We start from the raw sequence: 23,005 nt of genomic DNA, 5'->3' as shown, positions 1-23,005 counted from the left end.
TTCTCAGTGTACAGACTTACCTGTGAAGTTTGGAAAGTTGCATTTAATTGTGTGAAATATTGCACCAAATCATGCAGGATTGATGATTGTATCAGTTTTGAAAGTGTACCAAAATATAGTGGGCTAAAAAGGAGAGGATCCTTCCATATGAGCCCCACAACGATCTTACAGATATTTTGTGCTTCAAAAAGATAAAATCGTTTATCATTTTGATGGGCATTTTTTTTCCTTCCTGCAGAAGGTGTAAAAATAAACAAACACCTGAATTGCATTTGATACTTTCCACTCAGTTTATCCCTTTAACTCACCTATAGATGTGTAGATATCTATTGTCCATGCCAATCAAGGACAATCAAAACAATACAAACCATTTCTTACCTGAGAGGGAGCATCTCAAAGTTATATCCCAACTTAGTTTATTTTTACATCTTCTACAGGAAGGAAAAAAAATGCCCAGTAAAATCCCAAAAAGATTTCTTCTTTCTGATATGCAAAATACATTTAACTTTTATGTATCTAGTGGATGCTAGGCCTTAAAACTTTCCAAACTGCACAGGTAAGTCTGTACACAGAGTAGTTTTTGAGGTGAAATATGGCCATATTTGTCAATTTGTTATGATGAACCTTAAAATAAATTGTCTTATCTTATCTAGCTAGAGCCAGTAGAGAAAAGGACAAATATATGTGTATTTTAATATTGACTATCAACAGGCAATACACTTTATCGCCATTTAGTAATCTGCACCGGTTGAACTATTGACGTCCTACAACAATCACTTATATATAAATACATTGTGCAGTCATACTTTTCTATTGTGATGTCAAAATTTTACCATTTATTAATGTGATGTCCAAGTATGCCATTAATGATGGACAAATAGCGATAAGTTTATAAGTAAAACAGGTAGAACTTTTTAATCAAATTTCCTTCTACATGTAGATACTAGCTTTTGATTATTAACAAGCTTCTGTCTAAGTTTGGTAGAAATCCAGAATAGTTTCAAAAATTTAACCACAGAGGGAATATTTGTGGACGCAACCGCCGGAATGTAGGATCAATGTAGATTATAAACATGATTTGAAGAAATAAAGAACATGAAGTATATATATCTATTAACTGTTATTGGTGTTTTGTAGATGCATAAAAATAGAGGTCGTTTATTTAACATATTGTTCGTGCAAAATCTCCCCCTCAGCTGTCAGCTTTACACATATATATATATTTAACAGTGAGGATTAATAACAAACAGAAGCAAGTCAATTTTACTAATTTTAACTTTTACCACGGTGAACAAGTACATGTATCATTGTGACATATATATAATATATACATGTATGCAAAATTAAAAGCTTATGAGAAGGTTTGCAAATGACAAATTGAACTTTTTTGTATCAATTGATAGATTTATTTTTACTTTTCTATTCAGATCTTTCTTTACCTCGCCAAAACCTAAAACTACAGAACCAATCTGTAACTCTGACAGCAAAAAGACTGAAAAGAGGTAAATAACAGAAATAGCAGGATAATTCGGGTAGTTCATGTTTGTCAACTTTGACATTATTGTCATTTGAAACTTATTCAATCTACTTATTACATATTTTAAACAAGAAAATGTTTTTTTTGTAAAATTTTGTATGTATGTACTCAAAGGAGAATTGATTTAAGATGTATGACCTAAGTGAAATGAAATCATATTGACAGTTATTTCTACATAAAAAATGGACTTCCGCAGTGTTTTTCAATATTTTTACATGTATATACATATCTATATATAAATACAAGAAGATATGATATGATTTCCAATGAGACAACTCTCCATAAGAGATCAAATGACACAAAAATAACTATATGCAGCCTTCAACAATGAGTATAACCCATATACAGCAAAATATATGTACAAAACACAAATTTATGTCAAACTCTAATTTGTAAAGAGTTTATTAAATATATATTATAATTAAGTTAACAGTCCTTTGTATAAAAAATACAGCAACACTCAGAAAACATTTATCGCATGTCAAAAATATTTGAAATAAACATTTAATATTGAAACATATTTGATAACTGTGCTTTGGATTATTAACTTTTTGATTTTCCTTTATTTCCTGTGTTTGCAGTTCAGTTAAAAAACCAAGTTCAGTTAAAAAACCAAAGTCACCATTGAAACCAAAAAATACCTCGCCAGCAAAAAATACCTTGCCAGCAAAAGTTGCTGATTCGCCAGTAAAAGATGCTGATTCACCAGTAAAAATACGTGCCAAAAGAAAGAGTAAAGCCAGAGTGATTGAAAGTGATGATGAAGATGAGTGTGAAAACAATATTGATACTAGTGAAACTTTGGAGGCTACCACTAAAGACCAGAAAGAGGACAAATCAGAAAGTACACTAAAGAAAGATGATAAATCTGAAAGTACACAAAAGAAGGAAGATAAATCAGAAAGCACAAAAGATAAAAAAGTAGAAGATAAAAAAGTGAACAAGAAAGAAACCCCAGTAAGGATGTTATGGCAAAAGTTATAAAACTTAACTTCCCCTTTTCCATTTAATTTGTTTGAGGTTTATGACCCCTTCTGTAGCCATTTTAGTAGGAATTTTTTAAACTTCAATTGTACAGTATCAAATTAAAACTACAGATGTAATGAATAACAGAGATAGGCCATTTTGTACATATACCAAGGGGAAACTTGATGCAAAGCGTTATTATTCATTGTTTCATTGCATTTAATAGAAAAAGAGTACTTTGTGGCAAATAAACCAAGATTCTTATAGAAAATTCACAGCCTTTAATACAGAGATTTTTGTTATTAAATTTGAAACATAGATTACTCACTTGCTTTTCTATGATGTGCTAGTCTTTATTTTTTACAACAAGTTCTAAGCAACCTGTAACTTCCAAAATACCTCATGATGAGTCACTAAAGTCGAGAGCACCCTAAAAGGTGTTCTTGATTTTGTCCATATTTTAATTTGTTTTAACCAATAGCTACATTAATAAACTTGTTTTAAGGAAATCAATACCAGCACTGCATGCAATAATCTTATATCTATCAGTTATGAAATTGCCAAATATGAAGGTACAAGGATAAATGCTGTGGATTTTCTATAAAATTTCCATAGGTAAAGCATTGAATCAACACAATGGTACATAATCCTTAAATGTTATCACTTTCTGATAATAATTTAAGAGTATATGAAAAGGATAACAGGCAATTCAAAGAAGTATTGGACAGTACATGACTGCATCCCACCACATAATCACCAAAACGTGACTCCTCTGAAAAAACATGTTACTAACTACAATGAAAAACACAAGGTACAGATAGTATGACATAGTACAGTCTTTTACTGATAGATAGAACTATACATGTATATATTTATAACATGTATAAATAAGAAGATGTGGTAGGATTACCAATGAGACAACTCTCCAGTTCACATTTTTAAGTTATAGGACATATTGTTTTTCTGATTGAATCAAAGGGAAGTTTGGGTGAAGGTCGAATATTCTAAAGGTAAAAATATAGTCTTCAACAAAAGACAGATGTCCATACTATAGATACAATATGTCATGCTCTTATGAATAGGTTAATAAAAGCTTTGAATCAATTCAACAGAAACAATCTAAGTTCTGGGGTTGTCACTCAATTCTCAAACAACAAAAAACATTAATTTATGACATGGAAAAATTGATGAGTATTTTGAATTTTTTTTTCAATCTTTAAATTGTTGATTGTTGTTCAGTTGTTGATGTCCTGAACATGCATGAAATATTTGCAACTCTATGTTAAGCAATCAATTGTTGCTGCTATATATGTATATAATTTACAAAAACAGTGAATATTAAGAAAAGATATTTATAGTTTCAATTGTATTATTTTAGTTGAAGTCAAAGCCAGAGTCTGTAGATTCAGGAGTTTCCTCACAGTCATCACAGGAATGTGCAGGACCTGCAACACCTATCAGTTCACCATTTGGTTTACCTGTGAGAAGAACAGGTAAATATACATGTTTTTTGGGTGTGGGATTTTTCTTGCTGTGTTTAAAACCCATAGGTGGCCTTCTGTTGTTTTTTGCTCTTTGGTCAGGTTAACTTTGTTGTCTCTTTGACACATAACCCTTTGCCATTCTCAATTTTATTATTAAACATGTTAAACTTTTATCAGATAAATAAAATTTTATAAAAATGTTTAAACTTTAATTTTAAAGATTTTAGAACAAAAAATGAGACCTGCTCCACATGTGGCACCTGTCGTGTTGCTTATGTTATTACAAATCCGGTAATTAGGTAGGTCACATTCATGAAAAGGGAAAGGGTATTGTAGTTACGACATAAGGAACATATATCCGATATCATCTGTGAAATAGTTATTCAATAACCATCAACCAACTCGTGATGGCGTCCTTAAAATTTACGAAAGGATGATTTCAACTTCACCATATGGAACTCTTGGTTTAATAGTTTCCTTAGCTAAGTTAACATAGTTTTTTTTTAGATCTGAAACATCTTGTCATCTCTGTTTTATTTATAACCTGATAGCTATTTTAATTTTTTATAACATTATTAAACATTGACTAACTTTACCATTCATTGTATTTGCAGCAAGGAAAAGTATGGGAGCTACACCCAAAAGAAAGACACTAGACTACACAGAAGAGAAATCAGCTAGTAAAAAGAGGAAGAAGACAGAAGATGAGGAGGAGGAAAAGACTGAAAAAGAGGAGGTTAATAGAAAGTTTAATAATTATAGTGATTACCAATTTGAGATGTCTAGCTAACACTAAGGTTATTGGCACGTGATATCAAATTTTACTCATTGTTGAAGGCTGTACAGTGACCTGCAGTTTTTCACTTCTACTTCATTTGGTACCTGATACAGGGTTGTCTCATTGGTAATCATACTATAGCTTTTTATTTTTATATTCAGGAAATTCATCTAAAGACTTTTGGGTGCTTGGTAGTACAGACTTCAAGAATTAATTTGACCTATCAAAACTCAGTCAGACATAAAATTAAATTTGGAAAATATTTATTATTAGGAAATCTTGAAAAATAGCAGGTTTTACTTTAACTGGTGCTAATTTCAATATCATGTCTGTATAAGTTAAATATACAAAATCATATCTAAATAAGAAGAATTTAGAAAGTTTTGACCAGTATACATTTCCTCAGTTTTAAAACAACTCAATTTATGTTTCTTACATGTGCATTTAAAATCAAATTGTGCTAATTATAACATGCAAAATATGGTAAGATTAAATGCCTATTATAATATTTGTTTTACCTGTAATACGTCATTTATTTAACTTCAGACCAAGACTAAAAGAAATGATACTAAAGATACAGATAAAAACGAAGAAGAAGAAGAAATGGAAGTAGACAATAAAGAACCTGATATGCCAGAAGACACAAAGAAAACAGAAACTGATAAACAAGATGAAAAGAAGGAAAAAGAAGAGGAAGAAGAAGAGAGTGACAAACAAGAAGAAAGCTATGGTCCAAAAGTCAAAAAAGAAAAGAAAACACCTAAAGGAAAGAAAGAAAAACAAACTAATACCAAGAAAGGGAAAGCAACTCCTAAAGAAAAGAAGGCAAAGAAAGAAGAAAAAAAATCACCAGAAGTCAAAAAAGGTAATTAGTTGAACTACTATGCAGCATGTATCTTTAAAGCCTATTTTTGGAATATATTTTAATAGTAATACCATAAGATCTATGGCAAAAAGACTCTCTTTTTTTTTTTTTTAACTTTCTGGACTACTACTATAATGAAGGTTATTTGTTAATAATTAAATTTTGGATGTAATGTGTCTACTGATTGTGTTTTGTCTATCAGCTCATAGACATAGATTTGTCATGTGACCTTGATGTCATCAATGTTTTGTCCTTATTTACTCTGGCTGTAAATTGGAATTAGAAGAAATGAATGACTGTAATATTTTTTCTGTCTATTCAAAATAACATAAAAAATGTGGTGCACACTTAAAAATAACCTGTGGTGCGGGTAATTCAGTGTGTGCCACATTTTTCATAGTATTTCTTCAAAGACAGAAAAAATATTACAGTCATTCCTTAAAAACTTAGGACTTAATTTTCGCTTGACACATTTGTAGTGTTTTTTGGCAAAAGTAGTTTTTACACTGAAAGGGAGATTATCTAGTTTTGATTGTATTTGGTCCTGTTAGTTAACATTTTTTTCAATTTTTTTAAATTGTCTATTTGATTTGCATTTGGTTCATTTTTATATTTTTATAATTTTGTATATTTTATGTATAAATATATATAATTACATCTTTTATTTTCTGTAAAAAAAATCTTTTATTTTCTGTAAAAATTAACAAAATTGTCAAAATGTAATTCTGATATTTATATTTTATAAATGATAACTCTGTATTTAATCTTAGAAATAAAAGAAGAAAAGACAGAAGAGAAAACAGAAACAAAAGCATCAAAACCTGTACACAGTTTCTTTGGTAGGTCAAGTTAATAATAAATATAGAAATGTTGAATTCATGTCGAATTGTAAAAATAGATGTTTTGAAATACATCAGTTACTTGTATGATGTCACATTATATTTAAAACATGTCTGAATATAATGAGGATAGATATTTGTTCTAGACTAAGACATTTTAGGTTATAAAGGCTCATTTCTCTAAATAGTTTATATAAAGATAATTTCAGGAAATGATTTACCTACCTTCCTTATATTATTTGTGTCTAGAGACAGGAGTTATAAATGAATATGTTTTTATGTCCCCTTATGGCAATTTCGAGAAAAAATGTATTGTAAAGGGGGGGAGCGTGGTGGAAGGCACTTTATATTAATAATGCTTGGTTGATACTTGTACACTACATTATGATTTTCAATTAAAATTGTTTGGGAGGTGGGTACTGAAACTGAATGCCTTCCAACCCCAAAACCTCCTAAAAAAATTCTGGAATAGCCCTTTGTTAAATTAACAATATTGTTATATTTTTAGCTCCCAAAAAAAGTACAAAGTCTGAAACAGAAGAGGATAAAGATGAGAGCAAATCAAGTGTGACTCCATCAAAGGATATCAAAACAGAGATAAAGAAGTAGGTATATTATACTCTAAGGCCAATAAGAATAAAAATATTGTCAATCCAGGCATCCAACATGTAAAATCCAACATGTGTATGCATATTTGTTTTAGAAAGCCCTGAACAATGTGTTAAAGTTATCAAGCCATGAGGAATGGCTGAAACATCCTATTTTATTTTCCCATGTTTTCTAAATCTAATAGTTGTGTTTTTTGTGCCTGCTGAAATGGTGCTGTTGTTTGGTCAATAAGTATATGACAGTGTCAGTGTGTTACAAATCATGCTACCTTTTGCAGAATTCTGTACATGTGAACCTCCCCACAGGAGTACAATAATCCCGTTTTCAGGGGTTTCCTCCCGTTCTCCCGTTAAGGACAAAAGAATCCCGTGTATGAAATATTTTATGAATGAAAATGTTCATACTACCATACGGGTGTAATTGACACCTGTGTTAAAATTTTCCTGTGAATCAAAGAAGTTGTATAATTATTTGGCTCTACTTGACAGCTTGGGTGACCAACATAATGGTAATCATCGATGTTTACCTCTGGCTAACTAGTTGTGTAATAAAAATTATGTGTATTGAAAAATACATTTTGGTGTCTTCCCCTTGATTTATTCTGTTTTAAGTTATTTTTCTTTTTAAAAATGTAAATTGTAAAAAGAATATAAATGAATAATATTTTAATCAAATAATCATATAAGGATGGTAATTAAATGCATTTAAATGTTTTGGGACAAATAAAAAAATATAAATTTATAATAAAATCAGTGTTCTCCCCAGGATTTTTGGATAGCACCAGGGTAACGCGTGACGAAATGAATTTTACAATATTGTGTGTCGCGTTGTGTCGCTTATTTTTTTCTTGTTAGTTTTTGTCATTACCTTTTTGCCTTTGTTTTGTTTACTATGGTACTGTGTTGTATGGACTTTGGGTCAGAACATTATTGGTAGAAAAAGTAAATCAATAAAACAGTTTGTATACTTTAATATCTTTGAAAAAGAAAAGAAAGCACAATTAGTCTTTAAACTAAAGTCACTTCTTATATTGTGATCAAGCCATTTTGTCCCAATACTTGTAGTTACACTACACATTCCCCATGTTAGATTTGACCATAACAATGAACTTTGAACAAGATTAATTTTTGATACAGAATCTTCAGTAAATTAAAAACTTTCTTTTCTTTTTAACAACAACAAATTAATTTATTTTCTTATGCATATTAGTTTTTACTTTAAATTATTTATATATAGTTAAAATATTTTATTTCAAATATGAAAGTAATTTTAAAATTTATATTCCTATTAAATTTAGGCATTAAGCTTTACATCCATTACAATTTGAAAATTACTACCAATTTGATATAAAAGTCTGTGTATCAATAAAGGTATGATTCTCTAAAATAATTTGCAAAACATTTTTGTTGGTATGTTCTACGAAAGTTTTTATCCTTAATGTAACATTCTAATATAATTTTGCATTCAATTTGTACTTTATTTTAATTTTCAATGAGAAATTATATGTGAGGAGCATTTATTTGTTATAAGCAAAATCAGGGGAAGTAACTCCACAATTAATTTCTAACAGGCAAATTATTTTGACTAAAGACTGGCGTAATAGAGTTCATTAACAAATGTCTGCTTGTCCCCTATTACAAGTCTGTTATTAAAAATATGATCTCTTAATTAATTAAAACACAAGATAATCATGTACATCGATTAAATCCAATCATCAAGGTTAACCTCAACAGGTAAATCGATCACGTGGTGTAAACAATCTACTTGTCAATACTGGATTAAACTGGTTAGAACTGGTCAATTTTCATGTAAAATTTTAATCCTCACTGAAAGTTGAAGTCATCTGAAACTTTACCGATTTTGATACGATTTTTTTACCAAAAACTTTAGCACCACGGAGAAAAATTATACATCGCGGCAAGAACGATACCACCGCGGTAGAAAATTATACATCGCGGGCCCGTGGTCCTTTAAGGGCCTGGGGAGAACACTGATAAAATATTTTAGGAATCTAGACTTCTTTTCAAAGATTAAATTGAAATTTATATAATAATTATTATACAGATTTCAGTGTGAACCGACCGTGCAAGGGCTGTATAGCCAGTCAAGGTCGTTAAAAACTTCCATTGGTATGTTGTCAGTTTGAAATAGATAGTGTTGTTAAATTGTACACAATGAATATAACAATCCTTGACACTTGTACTTCTCACAAGACCCTCAAATATGTTTAAGTAATATTTGTCAGTGTATTATATTTTCAGTGATTCAACAAAAGAATAGCAAAATATTTTCCACTGTTTTGAGTTCTATAGAAATATGACATTCTTAATGCTTAAAAACCATGCAAAAACAAAACAAAACAAGAAACAGATTCTACTCAATATTTTTTTTAATAAGGTGATATCATTCAAATAGAAAGGCAGCAAGGGTACTATAAACATATTACATTCTGATGGAAATTTGAAGAAAAAAACAACTTTAAAAGACAATTTCTACATGATACAGTTACATTTACAACAACATTTATGTCGATAAAAAACGTCCTGATTTGAGTCCAAATCTCCTGACCAAAATTTCCCAATCTCCTGATCTGAGACTGAGTTTCACAGACCATCACGTGTATGGAATTCCAACTCAAAATTTTGGTAGCAGATGGGGGCATTCCAAATATTTAAATAAGGTATACAGGCATTCAGTCAAATTCTACTGCTGACTTCATTCTTTTTAAATTCTTCTCATAGCAATTTGACAAAGGTGTGCATGCATCATAGTTCACTGTCAAAGTCAAGGATCCAATCAAAAATACATTTGTTTCAACAGGGAGACTGTGTTAGATTTTCTGATATTGTCTGTACCTAATTGCATAGTAAATATACTCTTATTGATTTCTGTATGTTTTGATCAACTTTTTTACTCATTGACATGATCGAGATGTAGTTTAAATTGTTGGTTTTATTATGCCCCACCTACGATAGTAGAGGGGCATTATGACTTCTGTTCTGTGCTTTCGTTTGTTTGTCTGTGCATCCGTTCGTCCCGCTTCAGGTTCAAGTTTTTGGCCAAGGTACTTTTTAGCTCACCTGGCCCGAAGGGCCAAGTGAGCTTTTGCCATCACTTTGCGTCCGGCGTCCGGCGTCATCCGTCGTCGTTAACTTTTACAAAAATCTTCTCCTGAAACTACTAGGCCAAATTAATCCAAACTTGACCACAATCATCATTGGGGTATCTTGTTTAAAAAATGTGTGGCGTGACCCGGCCAACCAACCAAGATGGCCGCCATGGCTAAAAATAGAACATAGGGGTAAAATGCATTTTTTAGCTTATAACTCAAAAACCAAAGCATTTAGAGCAAATCTGACACGGGGGTAATATTGTTCATCAGGTCAAGATCTATCTGCCCTGAAATTTTCAGATGAATTGGACATTTCGTTGTTGGGTTGCTGCCCCTGAAATGGTAATTTTAAGGAAATTTTGCTGTTTTTGGTTATTATCTTGAATATTATTAGTGATAGAGATAAACTGTAAACAGCAATAATGTTCAGCAAAGTAAGATCTTCAAATAAGTCAACTTGACCGAAATGGTCAGTTGACCACTTTAGGAGTAATGGCCCTTTATAGTCAATTTTTAACAATTTTTCGTAAATCGTAGTAATCTTTTAGAAAAATCTTCTCCTGAAACTACTGGGCCAAATTTAACCAAACTTGGCCATAATCATCATTGGGGTATATAGTTTTAAATTGTGTCCAGTGCCCCGCCCAACCAACCAAGATGGCCGCCATGGTTAAAAATAGAACATAGGGGTAAAATGCAGTTTTTGGCTTATAACTCAAAAACCAAAGCATTTAGAGCAATCTGACATGGGGTTAAATTGTTCATCAGGTCAAGATCTATCTGCCCTGAAATTTTCAGATGAATCGGACATTCTGTTGTTGGGTTGCTGCCCCTGAAATGGTAGTTTTAAGGAAATTTTGCTGTTTTTGGTTATTATCTTGAATATTATTATAGATAGAGATAAACTGAAAACAGCAATAATGTTCAGCAAAGTAAGATCTACAAATAAGTCAAACATGACCAAAATGGTCAGTTGACCACTTTAGGAGTTATTGCCCTTTATAGTCAATTTTTAACCATTTTTCGTAAATCTTAGTAATCTTTTAGAAAAATCTTCTCCTCTGAAACTACTGGGCCAAATTTAACCAAACTTGGCCATAATCATCATTGGGGTATATAGTTAAAAAAATGTGTCCGGTAACTCGGCCAACAAACCAAGATGGCCGCCATGGCTAAAAATAGAACATGGGGGTAAAATGCAGTTTTTGGCTTATAACTCAAAAACCAAAGCATTAAGAGCAAATCTGACAGGAAGTAAAATTGTTGATCAGGCCACGATCTATCTGCCCTGGAATTTTCAGATGAATCGGATAATCGATTGTTAGGTTGCTGCCCCTGAATTGGTAATTTTGAGGAAATTTTGCTGTTTTTTAGCTCACCTGGCCCGAAGGGCCAAGTGAGCTTTTCTCATCACTTGGCGTCCGGCGTCCGTCGTCGTCCGTCGTCGTCCGTCGTCCTGCGTCCGTCGTCGTTAACTTTTACAAAAATCTTCTCCTCTGAAACTGCTGGGCCAAATTTAACCAAACATGGCCAAAATCTTTATTAGGGTATCTAGTTTAAAAATTGTGTCCGGTGACCCGCCCAACCAACCAAGATGGCCGCCATGGCTAAAAATAGAACATAGGGTTAAAATGCAGTTTTTGGCTTATAACTCAAAAACCAAAGCATTTAGAGCAAATCTGACAGGGGTAAAATTGTTTATCAGGTCAAGATCTATCTGCCCTGAAATTGTCAGATGAATCGGACAACCCGTTGTTGGGTTGCTGCCCCTGAATTGGTAATTTTGAGAAATTTTGATGTTTTTGGTTATTATCTTGAATATTATTATAGATAGAGATAAACAGTAAACAGCAAAAATGTTCAGCAAAGTAAGATCTACAAATAAGTCAACATGACCAAAATGGTCTGTTGACCCCTTTAGAAGTTATTGCCCTTTATAGTCAATTTTTAACCATTTTTCGTAAATCTTAATTATCTTTTACAAAAATCTTCTCCTCTGAAACTACTGGACCAAATTAAACCAAACTTGGCCACAATCATCATTCGTGTATCTAGTTTAAAAATTGTGTCCGGTGATCCGGCCAACCAACCAAGATGGCCGCCATGGCTAAAAATAGAAGATAGGGGTAAAATGCAGTTTTTGGCTTATCACTCAAAAACCGAAGCATTTAGAGCAAATCTCACTGTAGTTAAATTGTTTATCAGGTCAAGATCTATCTGCCCTGAAATTTTGAGATGAATGGGACAACTCTTTGATAGGTTGCTGCCCCTGAATTGGTAATTTTAAGGAAATTTTGCTGTTTTTGGTTATTATCTTGAATATTATTATAGATAGAGATAAACTGTAAACAGCAAAAATGTTCAGCTAAGTAAGATCTACAAATAAGTCATCATGACCAAAATGGCCTGTTGACCCCTTTAGGAGTAATTGCCCTTTAAAGTCAATTTTTAACCATTTTTCGTAAATCTTAGTTATCTTTTACAAAAATCTTCTCCTCTGAAACTACTGGATTAAATTAAACCAAACTTGGCCACAATCATCATTAGGGTATCTAGTTTAAAAATTGTGTCCGGTGATCCAGCCAACCAACCAAGATGCCCGCCATGGCTAAAAATAGAAGATAGGGGTAAAATGCAGTTTTTGGCTTATCACTCAAAAACCAAAGCATTTAGAGCAAATCTGACATGTGGTAAAATTGTTTATCAGGTCAAGATCTATCTGCAACAACAAAAGAAAGAGAGTTTTTCACGACCTCAGCTGGCTATACAACCCTTGCACTGGTGGCAAAGTGGGGGGGGTTACGCAACAACAAAACTACTTCACAACTTTCTCATTACTTTGCATTTCTTGTTAGATAAATTTTACAAAAATTCTCCCCTGAAACAACTGTCGAATTTAAACAAACTTGGTTTAAATCACCACTAGGATATCCAGGGACCACTGTGTATGATGACCCTGCCTGCCCACATGGCTGAAATAAAACATAGGTTTCAAATGCACTTTTTAGTATTGTATCTCTGAAACTAAACGACAGTACAACAGTTGCATTTATCATGCAACAATTGTAAATAAAAATATCAGGTGAGCGACACAGGGTCCTTGGACCCTCTAGTTTGTTATTATCTTGAATATTATTATAGATAGAGATAAACTGTAAACAGCAATAATGTACAGCAAAGTAAGAACTAAAAATAAGTCAGTATGACCAAAATAGTCAATTGACCCCCTAAGGAATTATTGCCCTTCATAGTCAATTTTTAACAATTTGAAGATTTTCAATAACATTTTCCACAGAAAGTACTGTTATAGATAGAGATAATTGTAAGCAGCAAGAATGTTTAGTAAAGTAAGATCTACAAACACATCACCATCATCAAAACACAATTTTGTCATGAATCCATCTGTGTCCATTGTTTAATATTCACATAGACCAAGGTGAGCGACACAGGCTCTTTAGAGCCTCTAGTTGATGAAGTTGGAAGTCCAATCAACTTGAAACTTATTACACATGTTCCCTATGATATGATCTTTCTAAATTTAATGCCAAATTAGAGTTTTGACCCAAATTTCACAGTCCACTGAACATATGATAGTGCAAGTTTTAGGTTGAAGTTTTTGGTCAAGGTAGTTTTTTTATGAAGTTTAAGTCCAATCAACTTGAAACTTAGTATACAAGTTCTCTATGATATGATCTTTCTTATTTTAATGTCAAATTAGAGTTTTTTACCCCAATTTCACGGTCCACTGAACATAGAAAATGATGGTGCAAGTTTCAGGTTAAAGTTTTTATGCCCCACATACGATAGTAGAGAGGCATTATGTTTTCTGGTCTGAACGTCCTTCCGTCTGTCCGTCCTTCTGTCTGTGCGTCTGTTCGCCAGGATTCAGGTTAAAGTTTTTGTTATGATTGGTTTTTTTTCTCATTTGACTTGTGACACGTGCATGAATAAACATGGACAGAAAACACAGATATTTAATCCCTCCTGTTTAATAACATACCTCATTTACAAAATTATTTATTGTGAAAATTAATCAAAATTCCTGTTAGACACCAGCAGGAACTAAATTACAAATGTACAAAAAGAGTGATATGATGAATAATTAATTAGTGCTCAAAAAGTAAATATCCTGAAAAAGTAGAAAAATCGTTCAGAAGTGATGAGTTCTTAATGAGCTGTATCCACACATGGTCCTCTTCAAAAAGGGAGAGAATTATGGTATTACTTCCTGTTCCATATCCTGACCTATGATCTCCATGAATCGGGACTTTGTGTTTTCCATTTACCATCAGCCATGCGTAAGCATCGTTTATATTGTTGCTAAGGAGATGAACAGAGAAAAGATATGTGCCGTTCACTTTGCAGATGAAGTGGGAAGAGTATGTGTCAAAACTTTCAGCGATATTTGTAAAAATGTTATCAAAAATGATAGTTGTATCCTCCATGACCGGACCAAGTGGTGATGTTCGGCAGACGGAGAAAGCAACTTTGGCTGGAGACTTAGCTGGGTCACCTGCAAAAATTATGAATGCAATTCTTCAATTTGGAGGTAAAAAAAACAGAAGCAGCTAGATTCTACACAATTGGTTAACAGAAACGAAAGTATACCTTGACATGCATTTGTGCAAGAAACATACACAGGAACTTCTATTAGTTGATTAAAAACATTTAAATTGTCACTAAATATAGTCATATGTTTATGTAAAAACTTGTTGCACAATAAGCACGTGGCAATTGTTTACATACACTTTCTACATTTACACGTGATCATGTTATAGGCGCTTTTTGATTGGATGCAGCTAGTTTCGACTGCAACCAAAGAAAATCATTACTGTAAATTCAGAAATTATTGCGTGCATTTATTATGCAATTTTGTCATCCTAGACTTAAATGCGATTTTAATTTTGATGATTTTGAGAAAAATCCGGTTTAATTCATATAAAATAAAATTATTGCGTTTACAACTCTGTCGCATTTTTCGCAAAAATAAAAGCATTGCAATAATTTCTGAATTTACAGTACTTTTGGGCCTCTGAAATTCTATCTCAATCCGCCAAGGGTGGAGAGGAGGGAAGTGGATTGTAACCCTTGGCTAGCAAAGATGGGATTTTATGGGTATAGGAAAACTTTAACCAAGAAGTCAAATGTTCAACCAAGTTTTACATTTTTTCTAAGCTAGGGCCAAAAATAAAATATTGTTTGTTTCCCCTCACACGACCGACCCGGTAAAATCAACGCGACCCGAAAAATTTTATTGGCCATTCTTGTCCACTATTTTTTTTTTGCTATGTTGGTTATTGGTGATATCTTTCTGATGCTGTAGTCAACGAGCGTTGGGTTTTGGTGATACCTTTCCGATGCTGTAGTCAACGAGCGTTTTAAATCAAGGTATTTTTGTATTGAAGCGTCTACATGATTCGGAAACAAGAAAAACAAACAAAATGCTTTGCTACACGATTTGTTTGTGTGCAAGTGTGATCTTTTTTTAAAATAAAAAAAACTGAAGCATCTTCCAACCCGCTGATTGCATCTATATTTGCTTTGTGTCTAACCTCTGTTCCTGTTTAAAGGATAAAATCTTAAAGACTTTGAGTAAAAATGGCCCGACTCGTGCTTTAAAATCTATCTACTTTGTCTTTGAACAGGTTGGACACAAGTCAGGAAATGTGGGACACATGTATTCCATGCTTTCAGGGAACGTCCCTGTTTTCTGGTGTAAAACAAACCCAGTTTAAATGGGGTTTTCTTTTTTAATTTATGGCATTAAAAATTACAAAGGGGGATGTTATAACTGCATCAGTAGAATTCATAAATACTTGTTAAAAGTATTTTAGGAAATTCAAAACATGAATATAAAGTGAAGCCTTGTTTGTTCTAGAACTCGAAAAAACATACAAATCTTTGTTTAGGAATCAATTGACCAAGCTGCATGATCCAGGTGTAACTGAACATAGGCTGAATTATGTTCACTTCTATTCAAAATTTTGATTCATTGAAATTTAATTCCCAAGTAATTAACATACCTGTATCTTTTGTCATTTCATAATTAATGATCAAGGTATGAATTGGTGAACAAAGAAATTGTTTTGTTGTGAGTTATGTATCAAATTAGACTTGAAATAAGCTTGATTTTTTAACTAAAAAAACACTTGCTATCATTAAGCATTGTTATCACAAGTAGAATGTGCGCTTTTATAGATTTCATTACATTATAAAATGAATAGGAAAAAAAGGAGGTCCCTGTATACTGTTTTTTTTTAACACCAGAAAACTGGAGTGTACACTAAATTAGAATACAGGGAATACCCCACTTTTCTTGACTTGAGCCTTATCTGTTGAATTTTGTATAAATTCAATATAGAAAACCATATCAAGGAATAAAATAAAATAATTTGCCTACCTACCTACCTATATCCTAACAACCTCAGTCGGGAGAGGGGAAACAAAGATATTTTTAATGCCCAGTAAGCAGACTTTGCCTATTGTTAAACCAAGAAAACTAAAATCCATGAAAATCGTGGTCCTTTTTGAAAATTGGTATCCCACAAATTATAATAATCCAAAGTTTTGGTACAATGTATTAAAGAGTGCCTTCCAACATACTATACATTTTAATTTAGAATAGCCCATCTATATATATGTTGAACTTCTGTTTACTAGTTACCATTTGTAATAGATCTCTCTTACACTATTTATTCAGTTTGTCAGTAACAAAGAAAATATTACTTATTGAAACAAATTTTTGTATATCTAAAATTAAAAAAAATACCAATTTGAACATTTGCAAGTGAAATGTATGTCTAAGAAAGTGATGAATGGAATGTTTAAAAACTTTTGCCTTTTTGTTGTCGCATATATTAACAGTATAAAGTTCAAGATTATATTTGACCTTAAATTTCAATAATAGATCAAGATGGAAATAATATTTACCTTTATGTCCTTTGTGTCCCACATGTCCCATCAGTCCTATCTCCCCTTTATCTCCATGGACTCCTTTGTCCCCAGGATGCCCTTTATGTCCCTTTTTACCTCTGATCCCACGAGCTCCTGTGGGTCCTTGAGGACCAGTTCTCCCTGAAAATGGAAAAAATTTAATATCAATCAAAAATCAAAAATCAAACTTGCTATTACAACTGAAACAAATGTCAGCTTTCAAATTAGTGTCTATGGTTGCAATGTAATGCATCTGACACTGATGATCTGAATTTGCTGTCTTAAACAGAATTTTTTATATGTTATTTTTGTTGAGCCTGCAACTTTTGTTGCAAAAATGAGACAGTGATCCATTTCGGCGGTGGTGTCCACAAATATTCACTGGTGTAAGTTTTTGAAATTTTTATAACTTTTTTTAAACTGGATTTCTACCAAACTGATTAATGATCATAAGATAGCATCCAGAAGTAAGTTGTGTAAAAAAGAAAATCCTGTTTATCGATATTTTACTTATAAATGGACTGCCAGTTTACATTACATTCACTCTGTGGTAAAGTTTTAAAATTTCAATTTCTTAAAAACTATCCTGGATTTGTACCAAAGTTGGACAGAAGCTTGTTTATGAGCAAGAGCTAGTGTCTAGAATGATATTTTGTAAACATTTATTTCCTGTTTTTCTGTATTTTACTTATAATTGGATGTATTTTTCCTCAAGTTAACAATAAATAGTCTGCAGTAAAAGTTTTTATATGACCGCAAAAAAAATTTGTGTTCGTATAATGGTATGATGTCATCTGCGTCGTCGTCCGAAGACACATTGTTTTCTGGACAATAACTTTGGTTTAAGTGAATCAATCTATATAAAATTTATTAAGAAGTTTCAAAACCACAAAAGGAAGGCTTGGATTGATTTTGGGGATGATAGTCCCAACTGTTTTGGAATTAGGGGCCCAAAAGGGGCCCAAAACAAGCATTTTTCATTTCCATTCTCAATTTTATTTTTCAACTTTCAGGATATCATCTTGTGTATAAGCATTTCAATTGATCTGAAATTGTACCACAATGTTTCATTCCACAGGTAGAAGGTTTGAATTGATTTTGGGTGTTATGGTACCAATGGTTTAGGAAGTTGGGCCCAAAAAAGAGGCCCAAATAAGCATTTGCGTAGTTTCCAGTCAATAACTTGTCCTGACAATAACTTTTGTTTATTGAATGGATTTTTATGAAATTTAATAAGAAGGTTCAATACCACTAAAGGAAGGATGGGTTGATATTGGGGGTTATGGTCCCAGCTGTTTTATAATTAGGGGCCCAAATAAGCATTTTTGTATTTTCCAGACAATAACTTGTGTTTAAGTGTATAAATCTCTCTGAAATTATACCACAAGTTTCCATACCATGATGGGATGGTTAGTATTGACTTTGGGTATTGCTGAAAATGTTTTGGAATTAGGGCCGAAAGGGCCAAAAAAGGGGAAAAAAACTGTTTTTTCTGGTCATTGGACAGTTAAGACAATTTAAAAAAGCAGTGTAAGGGAGGTAACTCAATAACATTTAACATACAATGTTGGGTATGTTCAGATTTACCTTCCTTACGCTGCTTGTAAATTATATATAAAGAAATGTCAAGTTTTGGACTAATTGCCAAAGAAAAAGGGCTGTTAGTAGTTTTCAATTTTTTTCCCCTTATTTCTCAAAGTTTGAAGAAGAAATCTTTAATTGCACAATATTGTGCAATAGATTTGTACGTTCTTGACATTTGTTTGTGTTAGAAACTCATATTATGTATATTTTTTTATCACAACCCAAATGCAAAGCTGTATCAAGCTTGAATGTTGTGTCCATACTTGCCCCAACTGTCCTGGGTTCAACCTCTGGGGTCGTTTAAGCTGCGCCCTGCAGAGCATCTGGTTAAAACATTTATTAGATTCATAAACTATTCTGAATTTTTACCAAACTTGGACAGAAGCTTCTTACAATCAAAAGATAATATCTAGAGGAAATTTTTTATTATTTTTTTTCTCATTTTATTGAGCCTGCGACTTACAGCAAAAGTAGGCGAGACACTGGGTTCCACAGAACCCTTATGAACTTTTAGTTAGGAAGCTTTTTAAGGGTAGTTTAATATTCGCCTTTATGAATGAAACTACTAAACAGAATAGCATATGGTACCATATATTTATTTGTTTTATCTCCTCCTATGGTTGAAGTTTGGGGGACATTCTGTTTTCTGGTCTGAGTGTTTGTTAGTCTGTCCTTTACCAGGTTAAAATTTTTGGTTAACCCTTTCCTCCATAATGACGCCTTTTGACGCCACCCCCCCCCCCCCCATCTTACTCCATAATGACGCCTGGGTAGTACCTCAGTTGAAACACTTTGACTACAAAGTGTCTGCAGTTGACTTAATAAAATTTGTATCCAATATGAAAAGGAATATCATAGGAATATCCGACTTAATTTATTTGATGAAATAGTTGTTTTTCGCAATGCCTTAATACTTTAAATCATATGTTCAGTAGTTTATTAAAAAAAATCCTATGCGAATCAAGTATGCAAAAAAAAAATTCAATGGAGGAAAGGGTTAATACAGTTTATTACATTGGTTGCAATGAATTACATTGATTTCCCAGTTAGATAAAAACCGATAATTTCACATGTGAAATAAACGTGGTTATTTCACTCTCTGACGTCATACAACAATAGGCGTTGTCAGGACGTCGATAACGTCGGATCAAAACAAATTGTCAATGCGTAGGAAAAAGATATAGTTCCTTACATTTTCTACATTAATTTCATAAAAAAAAAACCATTTGCCAATGTAATAAAAAGAATAACTAATCGCCGTATTTGAATAGCAAAAATAAGACAACTTGTGACCGAACGCCGCTATGGATTAAACTCGTGCTGCGCACTCGTTTAATCCATGCGTCGTTCGGTCACGCGTTGTCTTATTTTTGATATTCAAATACGGAGATTAGTTATACTATAAATAATTTCATAATGCAGTTGTGGTCACATCAACTTGAAACTGAGGGAAATTGTAGATGTAGTATGCTTGTTTAAGAGACAACAATAATGAAGTGGATTTTAGTAGCTTCAAGTCACTACAGCTTTCAACAATGAGCAAAACTCATTCCATATAGTCCTCTATAGAAGACTCGACATGATAAATAGTGTAACAATTCAAATGAAAAAAGAAGAGCTTGTTGAATGTTCATTGTTGCTGTGGACTTGTTAGATTATACAGAGCTGTTGAAACCTAAAAATAAGACAATGTGTCAGACAGACTTATCCATCTTGTTAGACCCTTTAAGATTTTTCTGTACCTATAATACTATTGAACTATTACAGTTATCTAAACCTTATATTAAACCCTGGGTATTCATAAAAAGAACATTTGAGGAAATTACAAGAATTACAAGTTCATGTACATGTAGAGCATGTCAGTGTATATATATAGCAAGCACAGAACTTTTTTATGTTTTTATGAATTGTAAAAAAGATTTATTAGGACAGCCACTGTAGGAGTTAGCAAACTCTTACTATTCAAGATTTTCTTTCAATAAAATTCAGTGTAGATTAATTAGAAAATTTTTGAAATTATTTTCAGTAAATAATAAAAGTTTAAAATTCACAGAACTATTGCATAAAATAGATATAACAACTTACCAGGAGGGCCCTGTGGCCCAAGCCTCCCATCATCTCCCTTTAGACCTTTTTGCCCTGGTAGCCCATTAGTTCCATGAATTCCATTTATTCCAGGGGTACCAGGTGTACCCTGTAAACCAGGTTGCCCCTGGCAACAATGTTTACAATAAGGGTCATGGCTATTGCTTATTTGGTTACTTTTGCTGTATATAGAGTTGATTATTAAACTCAGGAACAAATATGAAATCAGTTTATGCTCAGCCATTTTTCATTGGTGTCGTCTGCTCAACATTTATCCTATCTGCTGTAAATGAATAAAGAGTTATCTCCCATTTACTTCAAAGTATAAACTATCCTGAAAAGTAATTAGAGGCTAGTTCACTTTTTTGTTTTAATTTGTAAACTTTTTTCATCAATCCATAAACGATTGTCTCAATGTTTGTAGAAATTTGGTAATGTCTTTCATTAAAAAAAAAAACAATAACTTTTGACAATTTGTTTTAAAAGAAGAATTTATTCGCTTGGTTATTTTTTTTAGACAGCATAAATTTCTCTACAAATAAGTTTCATGTGGAGTGGACATTATGTATTTAAAATTAAGCGTTTTGTGAGATCTTCGTAAGGGATTTTATTAATCTCATTTTGAATTGAACAGCCAACCAGTCACCTTTTGAAAAAGATTCATATGATAAATTTTGGAAAAAATAACAACTGTTGAAATATAGACCCAACAGTTATTGCAAAAATTGATTAGAATAATATCATTAAAACAGAATCCCTTTAGTGATCCCCACATTTATCAATAAGAAAGAATACATCTTCTGTCATAAAAAAATTGCTTGTTATTGGTAGTTATCTAATTAATGTAGATAATAACCCTTAATTTGCCCATCAGTATTGTCAATTACAATGGAACATCTTCAATGGCTGGAGACTTCAAAGGAATTGACAGAATGGTCTCAATATTTAACAGCAAATGACATTTACTACATATTTTATGAATTACCGTAGGTGATAATCATTTGTTTGAATTAATCAATAAATTTTATTTTTCATTTAAAATTTATGGTTTGTAATTCTTGATCATTTGTTGATGGAGAAAGCTTTTCGTAACTTTAAAAATTGTGTTAACTTTGCAATTTGGAACATGAAGATGGGAAAATTATTAAAATAAACTAAAAAAATAAAATAAATAGTTATGTAATCCTTATTAAAAATATGATTTACAATTGAAATTAAAAAGCAAACATAGAAAAGGTAATATTTTTTAGAAAATTTTGAATTGCTGAGAAAAAAAATAACGTTTCTTTTCTTACCTGGCATTTATGGTTTAGTTGTAGAAAAAACAGGCTTTCTATTTTGAAGAAAAATACTTCCTGAACAGAATTTCCAAATGATATTAACATTTATTTCTGATAGTGTGAATTTCAAATTAACACCAACACTATTTAGATGTTTCAGACAGAGGGGAGTTTGAACAGTTTTTATCGCCATGGAGACAATAGTCTGCTATTGAATAGAAGTCTCAAACTGTCATCAGTAAGAAAATGGGATGCTTTTAAGCAAATACAGTTTCAGATTTCATCTTTACAATTTTGTCTTTTCCTTTTATACACTTTGTATAAGTTACATCAGAATGGTTTACTGTTCCAACGGAATGATCGGGGAAAGTGTTAGGAATTCAATGGGTCTCGTTAAAAATGCCATTAATAGTCGAAAATAGATCACATTTGTTGCTAATAGAAATTTGATTGACCAGATTTAAATGGAAAATAGGACTAAAAGCACTTTTACAATTGGAAAAGAAAGGGTATGGTACTAAGCTAACTCTTATTTTGGAAAAAGAAATTGGTGTATCAGTCTGTTTTATATAAGATGAATTATCTCCAGGGTTAGTACAACATATTAATTGGTTTTTTATTTGCTATATGTCTAGCAGAAACTATTACATGATTATGAAGTTAATTTATTTTTGATAAAATCATCAGCGTTCTTTGAAGCTATAAAAAAGATAAACTCACACCTAAGCCTTTTTCACCCTTCAATTAAAGGTACTGGGGATTTTTTTTTTATGCCCCACCTACAATAGTAGAGGGGCATTATGTTTTCTGGTCTGTGCGTCCGTTCGTTTGTCCCTTTGTTCGTCCGTTCGTTTGTTCGTTCGTCCGTCTGTCCTGCTTCAGGTTAAAGTTTTTGGTCAAGGTAGTTTTTGATGAAGCTGAAGTCCAATCAAC

General features: G+C 32.3%; 2 protein-coding genes across 3 annotated transcripts in view; one reads left to right on the top strand and one right to left on the bottom strand.

Annotated features, from left to right (window-relative positions):
* LOC143044528 (DNA ligase 1-like) overlaps positions 1 to 23,005 on the top strand; it is a 49,311-nt gene that overhangs the window by 3,487 nt on the left and 22,819 nt on the right. Inside the window, exons 2-8 of one of the 2 annotated variants that reach the window (XM_076216587.1) lie at positions 1,428 to 1,502; positions 2,119 to 2,458; positions 3,882 to 3,996; positions 4,602 to 4,723; positions 5,312 to 5,630; positions 6,401 to 6,469; positions 6,978 to 7,074. In XM_076216587.1, coding sequence (XP_076072702.1) covers positions 1,428 to 1,502; positions 2,119 to 2,458; positions 3,882 to 3,996; positions 4,602 to 4,723; positions 5,312 to 5,630; positions 6,401 to 6,469; positions 6,978 to 7,074 — 1,137 coding nt within the window. Of the gene's footprint in view, positions 1 to 1,427; positions 1,503 to 2,118; positions 2,495 to 3,881; positions 3,997 to 4,601; positions 4,724 to 5,311; positions 5,631 to 6,400; positions 6,470 to 6,977; positions 7,075 to 23,005 lie in introns of both variants that reach the window. The other variant, XM_076216586.1, reaches the window with a different exon arrangement.
* On the bottom strand, positions 14,203 to 21,036 carry LOC143046431 (caprin-2-like). Its single transcript, XM_076219594.1, has 3 exons — positions 20,793 to 21,036; positions 17,121 to 17,264; positions 14,203 to 14,703 (listed from the first exon to the last, which is right to left on the bottom strand). Exons 1-3 carry the CDS (start codon positions 21,034 to 21,036, stop codon positions 14,297 to 14,299), a joined length of 795 nt encoding a protein of 264 aa, XP_076075709.1. The 3' UTR covers positions 14,203 to 14,296.

Source organism: Mytilus galloprovincialis, chromosome 9 (assembly GCF_965363235.1).
Source record: "Mytilus galloprovincialis chromosome 9, xbMytGall1.hap1.1, whole genome shotgun sequence".
NCBI lineage: Eukaryota > Metazoa > Mollusca > Bivalvia > Mytilida > Mytilidae > Mytilus > Mytilus galloprovincialis.
Note: the sequence above shows the minus strand (reverse complement) of the source record. Positions and strands in the feature narration are given on the sequence as shown.

Coding starts and splice junctions, on each gene's coding strand:
- LOC143046431 (XM_076219594.1), bottom strand. CDS start 21,036: ATGGCTGAGCATAAACTGATTTCATATTTGTTCCTGAGTTTAATAATC. Junction 17,265..20,792: donor TGGGCCACAGGGCCCTCCTG/GTAAGTTGTTAT, acceptor TTCCATTTTCAG/GGAGAACTGGTCCTCAAGGA. Junction 14,704..17,120: donor GGGACACAAAGGACATAAAG/GTAAATATTATT, acceptor TAATTTTTGCAG/GTGACCCAGCTAAGTCTCCA.